Genomic DNA, 15,251 nt, shown 5'->3' on the forward strand with positions numbered 1-15,251 from the left:
TGTTCCTTGTGGTAACCTGCCGTTTGGGGTTGTGATTTGCACTATCTGTTTCAATTCTTTAGGAACCAAGTTCCTGATCCATACTTCCTAAATTAATTCATGTAGGTCCTTTATTAATAATAATAATAATAATAATAATAGTGCCTTTATTGCAGTAAAAAGAGTTCTTTGGGATACAAAAATATGTAGAGGCGAAGTTCAGCGAATGCTGTTCTTTCACTTAACCTCTAGGTTTAATTACAATAAATAATAAACTTTGCAACGTCAAACATAGATTAGATGTGCTGTACATGTGTGCGAGTCTTTAATGGGGTAGTAAACAATATATAAGAACCATAATGTAGATTGGTCACATTTCAAAAAGTACATACAGATGAAATTTAAAATAAAAAAAATAAAATAAAATAAAATTGGACCCCGGTAAAACGCATTGCTAACAGAGGGTATTATTTTGGTTATCCAGAAGGTATGACTTAAGTTGTTTTTTAAATCTTACTCCGTCTAATTCTCTTAATTTGGCGGGGATATTGTTCCAACTTACCGCGATGTTGTACGAAAAAGATCGTCTTAACATGGAGGTGTTATGTTTGGGGGTTGTTAATAATCCACGAAATCTTAGATTTAGATTATGTGTATAAGTCCTAAAAGTTATTTTGTAATTTAAATACGGAGGGGATTGTGACTTATAGTTATTTATGCATCAAGGGCATTAAGGCGATATTTATGCCGAGGGCGACAGAGCCCGAGGGCCTCCGGCCCGAGGGATTGTAAGTCGCCCGAGGGTTAAATATTGAGTAATGCCTGAGGTGCATACAACATTTTATTTTTCATCATTCCAAAGAATGCATTTCCAATATACAAATGTCATGATTATTGTTTGCCCAACATTAAAGTGCTCCATACGAATCAAGTTACATCTTTTATATGACATAATATAACTCCGTCAATCAATTTGACAGGCCGTTTGAGGGCATAATGAGATGACAATCCAATATGCCCTCTCATTATGCCCTTGGGCGTAATAGACTGCTTCATATATCACATATGACAGACATAATTGACATATAATAGGCAAATGAAAAATAATATATAGACATAAAGAGTGCAAATCACGTCTATTTCTCATGTTAAGCCAATTGGCACTAATAAGTTTATTAGAAATGCTATGAACAGTTCTGGGCACGTCATGTATCAGCCTCAAACAGGAATTTTTGAGACGTTGAATACGTTGTGTGTCCCTCTGGTCTAAACAGGGTCCATATATTACATCACAATAATTGAAGTGCGGTAAGACCAAGGATTCACATAACGTTTTCCTAAGGCTTGAATTGAGAAAGTCCTTATTTTGATAAATTAGGCGTAGGTAATGAAAACCATTTTTAATACATTGATTAACGTGAGATTTAAACCTTAAATGGCTATCAATAACTAAATCTAAGTTTCTGATCTTTTGGCATACTTCCAGATTCCTCTGAACGTTAATCTTTTCATGTGGAAGCGTTTCTTTATAAAAGTATTCACTGCATAGCAACATCACTTTGGACTTTTGCGGGTTTATTTTTAACGAATGTAATTCAACTAAATGCACAAACGATTGTAGATTTCTGTTTATTATATCGCACGCTTGCTTAACGTCACGTGGAGGAAAAGAATAATACATTTGAGTATCGTCTGCGTGCATGCGCAAGTCCTTGATACAGCTTCCAATGCTTGACGTATAAATCGCAAACAAAATAGGTCCTAGAATGGATCCTTGCGGAACACTCTGGTGATATCCACATATTTGGATTTATTATTCTTGTAGACTACGGCCTGTTTACGATTAGTCAAATAACTCTCAATGAGTGAAATTGATTGAAGGAACAAACCACAGTGTTTGAGAATGACCAAAAGCAAAGCGTGGTCAAGAGTGTCAAATGCTTTTGAAAAATCAAGCAGAACTAGGATTGTGGCAAGTTGTTTATCTATTGCTGAGAAAATATCGTCGGTGATTTTAAGTAGCGCAGTGACTGAACTACAACCTGTTCGAAATCCTGATTGGTGTTTAGGCAAAATATTGTGAGTTGTTAAGTAGCTTCTTAATTGTGTATCCATAATACGCTCCATGACCTTAGACAGCACTAGAAGAATCGAAATTGGCCTAAGGTCTTTGTAAGCGGAAGCTGAAATTTTCCAATCAGAGGGAAACTGAGAACTCCTAAAGCCGAAGGTAATTACGTGCGTAAGTATAGGTAATAAGTGCGGTAAACAAAGTGTTACCATGGTGACATTAAGTCCATCATGACCCACACAGTTGGATTTAATTAACATTATCGCCTTAAGGACATCAGACTCTGTGACTGAATGAAAGTTAAACTGTGTATCGGCACCATCGATATTAGAACGTTGCCTATAATAATGGGCGATATAATTCTGACTTACTTGAAACTTAGGAACTGACCGCAAAAAGTAATCATTTATTGCATCAACGTCTTCCAAGTGTTCAGGCAGGGTTAACTTATCTTTGGATATTGTAGTAACACAATTTTTCAGATCTTTGCACACTTGTTTTGTACGTTTCTTACGAGCTCATCGTAGTAATTTTTTTTGACACGCCTACACAATGTGGTAACTTCATTTCGTAGTTGGTTATACTGAATTTTGTTATCAAGAGTTTTATTTTGTTTATAAAGTTTAAAAGCAAAGTCCCGCTGCTGCATGAGGAATTTGACGTTATCGTTTAGGCAAGAAGCCGGTAATTACGTTATAAGGCTCTTTTTAAAGGGTGCGTGCTTATTAAATAAGTCATTGAGAGAGGTATTTAAAAAGTTTACTTTGGCATTGATATCAGCATAGTAGTAAATGTTATTCCATGGAATTGATCTTAAGTCTGAATTAAATTGATCAGTATTTATACCTTTTAAGTTACGATACCTTTTTATTAGCCACCCTAATGCGTATTGTAGCAAATTTTTTTGCCTTTATTTTTTTTTCGACCTGGATCCTATATCCTGTCCTGGCATTGTTCCCTTTTTCAATCTTCCTAGTATCTCCATCATTTCTTCTATAGTGGGTGGCGGTTGTGACCAGTAATCGTTCTCGTCCATTAGCTGGACCTGTGCTTTTTGTTCCTCCTTCAGGAGCTCCTCTCATTCTGTCATTTATCTCATGTTGTTCAAAGGCTCTGTTTTTCTTCGCTCTGGCCCCCTTGTCTCTGACTTTGCTTCATGCTTATGTGGCTTTTGCTCAAACCTCTTCCTGTTCCAAGCGAGTGCCTCTTTCCCCTTTTTGTTTCTGATCTAGTCCTGCTCCTTTCTATACTCCTCCCTTTTCTTTTCTCCTGTCACAAGTTTCACACCCCACCATTCAGTTCACCAGATTTGCTCCCTGTCCTTCCATCCTCTTCCCTTTCTCCCCCTTCCCCTTTCCATGTTGTGGTCCGGTTCTACTGTTCAGGCCCATACTCCTACTGTGTTTGTGATGCTTATTGTCTTTGATTTGACCCTTACCATGTGATCGATATGTGATTCAGAGTTTGCTTTCCTCCATGTTGTCAGCACCGTTTTGGATTTGCTGAATGTGTTTTCCACCCTCAGTCCAGTTCCTCAGTGCTGGTTCTTTCCTTCTTCCTTCTCACTATCCGCCAGTTCCTTGTCGCGCCCATTCCAGTTGTTAGTTTGGTTTCCTGTAGGCTAGCTAGATGTATTCCCTGTTTCCTTAATTCCTCACCAATTCGTTCCTTTTTCTTTGGGTCGTTCGTCCCTTGTACGTTCTACGTTGTTATTTCCGCTCTTCCTCGGCGTGCCACTCCTTCCGGATACCACGCTCAGACTATGTTCGAGGACGGCGGCTCCTCTCGCTCCTTCGTATTCCCCCAGCACCCTTGTTCTCCGTAGTTCCTCTTCTTTTTTTACCTCCTCTATCATGTTTACTGCCCTCACCACGCTGTCGTAGTGGTTCCGGACTTTGTTACTCCCTAGTCTGTATGCTATGTAACATTGGTCCCCGTTATAACTCGCGGTTCTATGACATGTTTCCCCCCTTCGTCTTCGTAAACCACGATCTGACTGTTGTGTGTTGGTCGCTGCCACCAGTAACTCGTATCCTTCCCAGAATGCTTTCTGTGATCCCTGAGGTAAGCTTCTACCTTCTCATTATTGGTATACTGAACATACTACGTTCCCTATCAATCGTCAGTAGATTTCTTTCCGGTTCTCATTGATGTATGTGTTGGTTTCTTCCCTAATCCTTTTGGTTAACCTCCTGTGTGATTCTGATGACACCGGGAATTCCCTAAGTTGGTGCCCAATCGCTCAAAACAGGAAGTCCCCGTTCTTATTTATCCTGACGCAATCTAGGATGTACTCGTTTGTGCGCACTTTTTCGATCATCTTATTTGGCCGCTTTTGCTAGTCGTTTAGGTGGTATTCTGCCGTCTTAATCTTGGTCGGAGATAATGGGCGCTCTCTGAGAGAGATACTTGAACGCAAAGAGAAATAATTGAATTAGTAAATGGGTTAAAATAGTGCCCATGCAGTCTAGCTTGACCACCCTGTATAATATGTAGTAGGAAGGTAGATTTATGGTTTACGGTACCTGTATTTCAATGATTGACATTATTGACAAGTTTATGTTTCCCATTGTGAGGGTCCAACTTTCCGCCCCCTCGAGGTAGGCATATTTGCGGGTGCGTATGAGCGCTACCTTTCGCAATTCCCCTGTTCGTCCAATCAGCCTGCTTAATTGCCCTCCATGACTTGCGCCTCTCTATTCTAGCTTTTCTCCTTTAATTCATTTTAATTTTAGCCTTAATTCTAGGTATTACGTATCAATTCTAGCACTGCCACTTCTTTACACCTTTGTTGACCTGTTGGTTGGAAATTCCTACACTGTCTTGACCTCCTCACAATTTAATTAGATCCCCGCGAGTTTTTTTTGTCTTGAAAAAGAAAACTCCCGCTTGAACTTTGAATATAAGTTTGAATTATACCTGAACCCGCCTCGAGTTTCAAAGTTACAGATTCTTTACTTCAACAGCGCTCACTAAAAAACGCATCTGCACTCGTTGCACCATACATTTACAAATATCCGTGCCCGAACCCGGATTCGAACCAGCAACCCGTACCGCAGTCGCGCTTCCACACCACTGCGCCACATAGGCCGGCATTTATATGAAGATACGCGTGGCATCGTGATGATAAGGACGATTGTAGAGAACAGGGTAATTGAATTATCCTTTACTGGGGGGTACTCCATACCTCCCAGACCCATAGGTGCTGAATTCTCCTCAAAATCCGTCGGCTCACCACTGTCATTACAGTTTTCGTTAATACGAAACCTCAAACCCGGTTGCGAATAACAAAACCTCAACAGAATACGAAGTCACAGGATTAAGACTGCTTTTACATTGGCGATTTTTAAGCGCGCGAAATGCAGCAGCAGCGCGACTAGGCTGCTAGTGTGCGGGCGCCCTTATTTATTTATAGGCGGCGCGTGTCGTTACATTTACGCGCGACATATGTCAACGTCGAAATTTTTGTTAACATGGCAGAATCGCTAAAAAATCTCGCTGGATCGGTTGGTAATTTGATCGCGGAGGCGGGGAAGAATGTAACCGAGTACGTCCAGGAGGGTGTTAAGAGCATTGAGAAGATCACCGCGGAGGGACAAAAGTTGCAGGACGCCATTACGCAGTCCTTGCCAGGATTGCAGCAAGGCTTTCGATCGACCATGGACGAAGCTGAACGATTGATCGAACAAAATCGAACAAAACTCGTGTCCGCAATTGAACGAACCAAAAGCACCGCCCATGCCGCGATTGACGAGGTTGACCCAAGTAAAGCGCAAACGCATTTCCAAAACGCCAAGGACAGCTTGGGTCCACTACTGGCAGAAATTAAAAGCCAAGCTGAAAAAGATGCCGAGAAAATTTCAGCAGATTCAGCTAAGGCGCTCCAGGACCTCAAACAGCTTCTCCACACCGCTATTGACTCGGCAAGGATACTTCAAGTTGCTTCCGAAAAAACCATGGCAGAATGTAGAGAGCGGGTGGATAAGGAAATCGAGAAGCTGAAAACTACGGCGGAAGACGTTGGTAAACGCTACGCAAAGGACTTCTCCGGGTCTATCGACACCGTATCCAAGGAAATGACAAAAGCAGTCGATCAAGCGAAATCAATTAAGGACAACGCAAAGAAGGGAGCTGCCGATGCCAAGGAAGCGCTGGAGAAGGCGGCGGAGGATGCTAAAGGAAAAGCAGGCAAGTCAATTGATGGCTTAAAGACGGAATTGGGAAAGTCAATCGGAAATATAGAGAAGCAGTCGAAGAAGACGGTTGGGGATTTGGCGAAGGACGGCGATAAGGCAGTTACTCAAGCTAAAAAAGCTGCGAAGTAGCGTTTTTCTCGTATGAATTCTGCCTAAATCATTGTGGTCTTTTTATGGGGGCGAGATTTTTGGCGATTTTTTATATGAAATTTGAGAATACACTGTTTGATTAATTTGCTTTTATTTTTCAAACCGCGAAAGATGATTGTAGGGGAAGATTTTTGAATGTTCCCACCCCCCAGACCGCCAGTCATAAATTCCCCCCTAAAACCGTCTGCCTCACCACTCTCACCACAGTTGTCGTTATGACATCGCCTGGTCTGGGGTTTGAAATTTATATGAATATACAGTTGGTCTCATTGAGGTAATGATGATTATAGAGGAAGGGTAATTGAATTTTCCGTTACTGAGGGGTATTCATTGTTAAATTCTCCCCTAAAACCGACTGATCTCACCACTCTTATTACAGGTTTCGTTAAGACGCCGTCGAACGTAGCACCGGAGGCTATGGGGGTGTGGAATTTATATACAGTTGGTCTCATGGTGGAATGACACTAGCACTAGCACAAATCGTATAGGAAATTATTGCACAGTTTCTTGTTTGCGTGATCTGCCTAGAGCTTTAGCTCAAAAATTGCTAGATCAAGGTCCATAAATGAATAATTTCAGGTAGAGGAGTTCCTTTATAAGAAATGGAATTGTTTATTACAATTACAAAACCCGTAAAAGCCGTATTACTCCAGCTAAACCAGGATAAGCCAAATTCCCTTTGACATTAAGCATTCGGAAAACTTTTCAATTCAATGTTAATTTAAAGATTATATGTTTTGCCTTTTCGCTCGCTAAATGCTAGGTGCTTCAGAAACGGTTAACATCATTAAAACTTGCTAGCAAATTGAGCTTATATTAAATTACTCATAACAAGCAACTCAGATAAAATAAATGGAAATTCTAAAGCATGTTTGCAATATAATTAAAAACACATTCAGTAATTTTTCCTCCTCTCGTAATAATAGAATTTTTTTATTAACAAGTTTTATTGCTCTTTTATTGCAGCTTAAAAACACATTTTCACACGTTTTCCACTTTTCACCACATAAGTAAGCTCCTGAAAAATTTTGCTAATTCCATTAGTTCGGCCGTGTAAAAATGGAAGTTAATCTAATTTCGTCTACATCCTCCAGCTTCATGATTATTTTATTCACAAATTTTTAGGGTTAATGGATTTCGGTAACCTAACTCCTGATGTCAGCGACTTTAAATGTTAATACCCAAGTTTGAATGTACTAAGTGCCAGAGATTGTCTGTTGTGTCAGTTTTCCTTTGCATGACATTTACGGTTGAATTTTTTATATCGCGGATTTTCTCTTATTCCAAGATGAAACGCGATTGTGTCAGATACGCCAACGGTGAGTGATTTTCCTAAATTTGTATCGTCTTAATGAACACAGTATGTATGCCGCGTTCCTTTTTTGGTTTCATGAACTTTAATGAACCATGAAACTATAGTAGGATTTTCCCTAGTTTGCGCGCATGTCATTGGTTTATTATGATGTCATCACTAAAGTATGTTTACATAGCGTCATACAGAATACTTTTCTAAGTATAGAATATCATCTTGCGAGTACCCAGTCCACTTCGAATCAAAATGAAATGGTGATTCAAAAACGGCCCAGCATAATCAACATGGACGAGTTAAAAGTTATGCTATGTACGCGTATGTACGTACTTGAGTTTAAACATAGGGAATACGTTTGCTTTTTTTAGCAGCATCTGTAATTAAAAAACAGGCCCGTGCATGTTATTGTTAAATTTTCAAAAAATATCTCTATAAGAGTAAGCAACCGAATTAAAAAAGACGAACTAGTAACCTCGGACAGATAAACAGAGGGACGGCCGGACGGACGGACGGATATAGAAAGTGGCTGCAATAACGTACCCAACTTCGTTGGAAAATTCGTAAACGTGTAATCGGAAATTAATGAAACCTCCTCATCTGTATCTACTAAAATTGTCTCTACTTTTCCCCTATATAATTTTAATAATAAATTCCTCAAAAATTAACGAATCTCCGCTTCCATATTCGTACTTGTCCTCTTTTTATAACAAAGTCCTCAGAAATAAAAAATCTGTCATTCTGTATCCGGAATACTATCCCCACTTTCCCCTACATTTTTAAAAAATAGTCCTAGAAAATTTATAAAATCGGCTCCGGTGTTCGCCAAAGCGACCCATGCTTTTCCCTCACGTTTTATATAACACCTTAATCAAAAATTAACGAATCTTTCGCTCCTGTCTTTGACCTAAATTCTTTGCAACGGAAATTTATGAAACTTCGCGTTTGCATCTACAAAAGCTGTACCCACTTTCCTCGACATTTTTTATAACAAAGTAGTCTGAGGCTGTTGAGGGCCCAAAACAAGAAAGGGGCAATAAATAATAAATAAAACCTCGCCTGAGGCAGACCCTAGTTTTCCTTAAATTGTTTACAATAAAATCCTCAGAAATAAGTTAAACTTTCGCTTCTGTATCCAGTAGGGCTATCCTTATTCTTCATAAACATTTTTTATATTAAAGTTATCGGAAACCAATCAAACCTTCATTCATGTAACCATTTGAGGCCCGTTCTCTAAACACTTTACAATAAACTCCCCAGAAAAAAATGAAACGTCCTCTCCCGTTTCTACTAAAACTGTTCCTACTCTTCCCCCCATTTCTAATAATAAGTCGTCGGACATTTATGAAACTCGTGTATAGATATCAATACCTAAATCTTTCTTTTATAATGAATATACATCAGAAATGTATCCATTCAACCCTTATTTTTGCTCCAAATTCCATACAATGAAATCTTCGTAAATTACTGTTAAAGCTCCCTCTCCAGTTCTACTAAAGAAGTTCCTAGTTTTCTTATAATAAAGACTTATGAAGTGTATAAAATCTTCCTGTAACCACAAAATCTATCACAATTTTTACCCTACATTTTTTACCAAGAAAAAAGCTGCCATACTCATAATCGAAAATTAATGAAATCTTCGCTCCTGTATTCACTAAAACTATTCGTACTTATTTCCTAAATTCTGTATAACAGTCCTCGGAAGTAATGAAACTTTCGATTCTGTATCCAGCAAAACTATCCCTACTTTTCCCATAAACACTTTATTCAAAGGTCCTTTCGTGAAACATCCGCTCTTGTATCTACTAAAGCTGGTATTTCTTTTCTTTTAAATTTTAGTTCCTGAGAAACTATTGAAACTTTCACTTCTCAATCTGCTATAATGTCCCTATCCCTACATTTCCAGAAAAGAAGGTATCCCCTTCTGTACACACTATAAAGCTATCCCTGCTTTTACCTTAAATTTGTTATAATGAAAATCTTCTATTAATAAACCTATTTTGTATTTACTGAAACGGTTTACATGTCCCCTACATTTTTTGCGCATTTCCAAAAAAATCAAATTCGGTATTGTGGCCACTTTGTTCGTCCCTACGGCTGTAACCTACCCTCCCCTACATTTTTTTATCACACAATAATTGAAACTTCCGCTCCTGTGAAACTTTGCCTAAAATTTTTTATAATAAAATCCTAGGAAATAAGGAAAACTTCTGCTTCTGTATCCCCTATACTGATGGTTATGCTTATTTTTCCCATACATTCTTAATAATGAGGTCAGAACCTATTGAGACTCTGTTCATGTATCCCGTTATGCTACTCTTACTTTCCCCCTTTTAAATAAAGTTCCCAGAAACGAATGAAACTTCCGCCCCTGTTTCTACTGAAGCTATTCCCCTAAATTCTTTACAATAAAGTCCTCGGGAATTAGTGAACGTTCACTCTTCTGCCCACTAAAGCTAACCCTAATTTATTACCAATTTGCAATTTCCGAAGATTTTCGAACTGTGGCATGAGTACAGGCTTCCGACTGCCGACTTTCGGAAATTTCAATCTCATAAGTTGAATTCGGCACCTGAAGGAAGTGGCATTTTCCATTATTTAGAGAGATTCCACTTTTTTTCACATTATCTGATCCTTAATAGCAGGCCATTAGTTGCACCATGCCTGAATTGAATTGTCCTAATAAGGTCCTCAGAAATTAATAAAATATAATACTCAAGAATTAATAAAGTTCCACTCCTGTACACTTTTTCACAATTTTTTTCAAAATGAAATCCTCTGATATTAAGGAAAATAAATCCTGTATTTGGCAAACCTTTCTCCTACATTTTTCATAATCAGGAATTAATCAAAATTTTCGTTGATCCAATTTTGGAGCTATAGTAACTCCAAGTCAGGGTAGAATCCAAAGCAATTCGTACTTTTTCGATCAGACTTCTCAAAAGTTATAGACTAGAAACCAATTTCGAAATAAAATTCAAAGGGCTGTAACTTTTGAACTAGTAGCCCAATCTTGGAACTGTTTGAAATTATGGATTCTACAGGCCACATTCTATAAGAAAATTTTTTTCCGGGTCGATCTGAGACAATTTTTTTTTCGCGCCTCAAAAAAAGGCAGTGTATTACCTTCCTTTTTGCCAAAAATCGACTGCACCAAAATTTCTCGGGAAAACACTTTTTCTTATTAATTTTGGTGCGTAGAATCCAAAACAATTCGTACTTTTTCGATCAGACTTCTCAATCAAAAGTTATAGACTAGAAACCAATTTCGAAATAAAATTCAAAGGGCCGTAACTTTTGAACTAGTAGCCCAATCTTGGAACTGTTTGAAATTATGAATTCTAGCGGCCACATTCTATAAGAAAATTTTTTTTCCGGGTCGATCTGAGACAATTTTTTTTTCGGGCCTCAAAAAAAGGCTTCCTTTTTTACCAAAAATCGACTGCACCAAAATTTCTCGAGAAAACACTTTTTCTTATTAATTTTGGTGCGTAGAATCCAGGCTCCAAGTCAAGAATAAACGGTGAAACAGTGAAAATCAATTTGAGTAAGAGTGGCACCTACTGATGGGCAAGAAGTTTATAAATGCTACCTTTCCCATTTTTGGCTAAAAATCAATTAAGTTTTGAACCCAACTATACTTAGGACGCATAGTTTACAAAATTTGTGAATACATTTTGCTTTTAACTGGCGACTATAGATAAAAGCGTCTGCGCCAAATTAACCTCTATCAAAGAACACTTATCCTCTGCGTCATCACCTATCCTTCCAGCTCACGATTACCGATTGCCATTTGTGCGCGATAGTTTAAACAGTTTGTTAGTGCAGTGAAGTGTATCGTGTTTTTCCAATGGTAATGGACCATGGATCACCCCTTGGGGAGAATGAATTAATTAAAGTTAAGGGTGAGTCACTTTATTTGTATAAAAGTAAACGTAAAAGTCAACGTAATCAAATGCTCCTACCACAAAGGGTAGCATACTTTCTTATGGGAAGTCCAAGGATATTCCGATTACGTAAACAAAAATTCAAAAAAGCGTTTCCCATTAATGTAGTAGATTTAACTTTTTGAGTCGGTGTTTTTGGTCAACAATGGCAAAAAATTAACATTTTCCAAACTGAATTGGGGCCACACATAGAGTGACGTCACTTCATGTCCAAAAAAAGTAATTATGGATCATACAAGCAAACCAAGATTCATCGTAATTATAACGTTGCTCTTAATATTATCCAAATATTACATTAGAAATAGAAACTCAATTGTTACCTGCCGCATCTGTTTAGAGATAACGCGCCACGTCATCAAACACGTGCGGCCGTTGACAATCAAAGGTAAAGTTAATTACGCTCTACAAAGGTCTAAATTTTAGAGTTAATTATTCGTTTTTGTACATAAATGCGGTATATTAGGGCAGTAAAAAACTGCGACAAATAGGAAAAATCCATTGCGTTATGCGTACAACTTCAATCGCCAAAAGGTGCAAATTAACTTCCAACTTAGAGATTTAATTTATTTCTTTGTACGCATTTCAATTTCAAAAACGTAAAAGGTTAGTAAAAAAGAGTCGGCGTAAAGGAAGCTTGTTTTGTTGGATTTTTAAAGTAGCAAGAATATAACTACCCAAAATGAATTCAAACCTTTTACTGGACAATTCCAAATGTTAAAAATATGTAATTTGTAACAAACTGTCTACCCCTCCATCTACCCAAACTTTCACCAAACTCCCTACAGGCAATTGCCCTTCATGTAATGTAACACATAAGTATGTAAAACAAAATTGGGTGGTAGAGGGGATCAAAACAAAAACTTTTTCCAAGTAACCGAGGGTCCAGCGTGTATCGTTTCGAGGCCACCCTCAAAAAAGTGCTGAAATTTGCATTGCATCTTTAATTTTGTTATCAGCACATCTTTGAATAGGTTTTGGGGTGTGCTATTTCCGATTTTGCAAAGGCTTTTGGTTTGTAAATTTTAGAAAACTGTTTGACAATTCGTTCCATTGTGTCCATTTTCGTAGCCCGGCCACAAATTTTCGAATTTTCAATAACTAATTTCAGATTCGCGATGTTCAAAAACCCCCAGATACCAAATTTAATCGAAATCAGAATTTTTTCCTACCCCCTTTAGTAGTGCAACCGTTCATGGTAGGAATTAAAAAAAAATATTTCGCAAAATCGGAAAGGGCATACCCCAAAACCAACTCAAAGACGTGTCACAAGTCTTTGAAACCCTTATGGTTGCTGGGAGAAAAATTAAAGAAGAGATGCAAGTTCGTCCCTTTTTGAGGGTGGTTCTCAATCGAAACAAGTTGGACCCTTGGTTTATATGGAAAAAGTGTTTGTTTTGATCCCCTCTACCACCCCATTTTTTTACAAACTCGTACTTGTATATAACACCCTCTATATTTCTCCGAATACTACAGAAACTTTCGCTCTTGTATAAGCTGAAGCTATCCCTTGCGTGTCACTTATATTCTTTATAATAAGTTATTATCCCTAATTTTCCCTTAAATTCTTCTTCTTTCAATGGTCTTCAGAAATTAATAAATCTTCTTCTTCCCTACTTTTGCGCTACGTATTTCATAATTTTGCTGTATCCAGCACAGATACCACCCGCAGATCTGCACATGCGCGATTCTGCGCTTTTATCTCTAAGAATATGTGTACTAAATTTGGTTCCAGTGGGTTCAGCCGTTTAGTCGAAAATCAGGGCACAGACAGACATACCGACAGACCGATCGACATTATCGAGATTTTGTCGTTGATTCGGATTTCTGGTCTGGTCAAGACTTATCGTATTTCAAAAAAGGGGGGGGGCATTTTTTACAATCCTAATACCTCCCTTACTAACATGCGGGCGGTAAAAAATGAAAGATTACGGATAAACGACTCATTTTAGATACCTTGTGTAATAACAGTCGAAATATGTAACAATATACAAGGGGTTCTATTTAAAAAGAACGGAACATTGATATAAATTACCCGGTGTAACAATTGCAATTTCCAAAATATTTTTTTAGTTCAGCTATACTATGCCAAAAAACGGCAAATAGAAAAATAATTCGTGTAGTTCCAAATTTTTTGGTTTGTATGGTTTAAGGTCCCCTGATGATTGTGCAACAAAGTCCCGAACGATTTCGGTGCCGCCGGTGGGAGGGGTGAGGACTGAGGGTACAGTTTTGCGATTTTTCCGTCATATCTCCAAAATGGTGGGCGGTAGGGGAAAAAAGATTTCTAGAATTTTGTTTCTATATATTTCTTCCAATAAAAACCCATTGTTTTCTACCTACGAGCTCTTGAATGTGAGTAATTAAAAAAAAACACGTTTTCAGTCGAACGTTTGCTCCAGTTCATGTTCACTTTTAACCTCGCTTTTAACGTACAAGTGGATGATTGTATAAAATTAAATTTCCCTCATGAATAATTGATAATTAGCTCCCTTGGCAATTGGCACAGGTAATGGTGCAAAAGACGCCAGCCATCTTGCATCCACACCTAGCTCCACAATTGGTAGTATCTCAACGGCAAAAATGCCTTGTAAAGTATCCAAGTTCAGCAGTGGCTGGAAAACTCACTCCCTTCAGAAAAAAGTGACGATGGCCATCATCCCCAGTAAGGAACACAGCTATTTTGCACCATTGCTTTGCAAACTGCCAAGAGAGCTGTTTTAACTCTAAAGAGGACGTAGACGATCCTCATAGAGAGGAATTCTGCGTACATTTCAATTGGACGTTATGAAAAAATTCCTTGGTCATTACAATTAGGAACATTTTAGGTCAATATTGCAGTTCACAATTAAAAATTTATCAAAGGGATGAACAGACCGAGGGTTGGATATGTGGAGATATTTTTCGTACAGGAGCCGTCTCCGTAATGTATCTTGTAAAAAAAGATCAGGTTATTTGAGAATGCCACAGTGAAGTAAAATTTGAGTAAAGGTGATACTGATGGGAAGGAGTCCATAAAATTCCACCTCTCGCATTTGGCAAAATACGCCAAAAATCTAAATTGAATAGTTTTGAACCCGAATGTACTTTTACAACGCTTAGTTAACAGGTGCATACAAAATTTGCGAATAAATTTTGCCTTTCCCTGTCGGCTAGAGATAAGGCGGTTGCGTCGGCGCGAATTTGACCTCCGTTACTTTATCATTTCCTCTGCCTCACAATTTTCAAATTGCATTTGTTCGCGATAGTTTGAATCGTTTCGTAGTGCAGTGGAGTGTATCGTGTTTTTTCCAATGGTGATAGACAATGGATCATCCCTTGGAGAGAATTAATTAATTAAGGCTACGGGGTGAGTTATTTTGTTTGTACAATTCAAAAGCCAACGTAATCAAATGCACCCACCACAAGGGGTAGCATATCTCCCGAGATATCTTCTTATGGGTAGAGGCCAAAAGTATTCATATATTACGTAAACGAAAATTAAAAAAAAACATTTTCTATTTATTTAGTAGATTTAACTTTTTTAGTGGGTTTTTGATTAATCATGTCAAAAAATTAGCATCTTCAATTGAATTGCGGCCGCGTCACTTCATGTCCCAGAAAGT

At 38.2% G+C, this 15,251-nt stretch overlaps 2 protein-coding genes across 2 annotated transcripts in view; both read left to right on the top strand.

Annotated features, from left to right (window-relative positions):
- Nucleotides 1-5,523: 5,523 nt before the first annotated feature.
- LOC116179505 lies at nucleotides 5,524-6,375 on the top strand. The gene has a single exon (XM_031499300.1). The coding sequence runs from the start codon at nucleotides 5,524-5,526 to the stop codon at nucleotides 6,373-6,375; it is 852 nt and encodes a 283-aa protein (XP_031355160.1).
- A 5,168-nt stretch (nucleotides 6,376-11,543) lies between these two features.
- Nucleotides 11,544-15,251, top strand: part of LOC116179506 — a 77,929-nt gene continuing 74,221 nt past the window's right edge. Inside the window, exon 1 of the mRNA XM_031499301.1 lies at nucleotides 11,544-11,607. Coding sequence (XP_031355161.1) covers nucleotides 11,553-11,607 — 55 coding nt within the window. The 5' untranslated portion in view covers nucleotides 11,544-11,552. The remainder of the gene's footprint in view (nucleotides 11,608-15,251) is intronic.

This window comes from Photinus pyralis, unplaced genomic scaffold, assembly GCF_008802855.1.
Source record: "Photinus pyralis isolate 1611_PpyrPB1 unplaced genomic scaffold, Ppyr1.3 Ppyr1.4_LG8, whole genome shotgun sequence".
Classification (NCBI taxonomy): Eukaryota; Metazoa; Arthropoda; class Insecta; order Coleoptera; family Lampyridae; genus Photinus; species Photinus pyralis.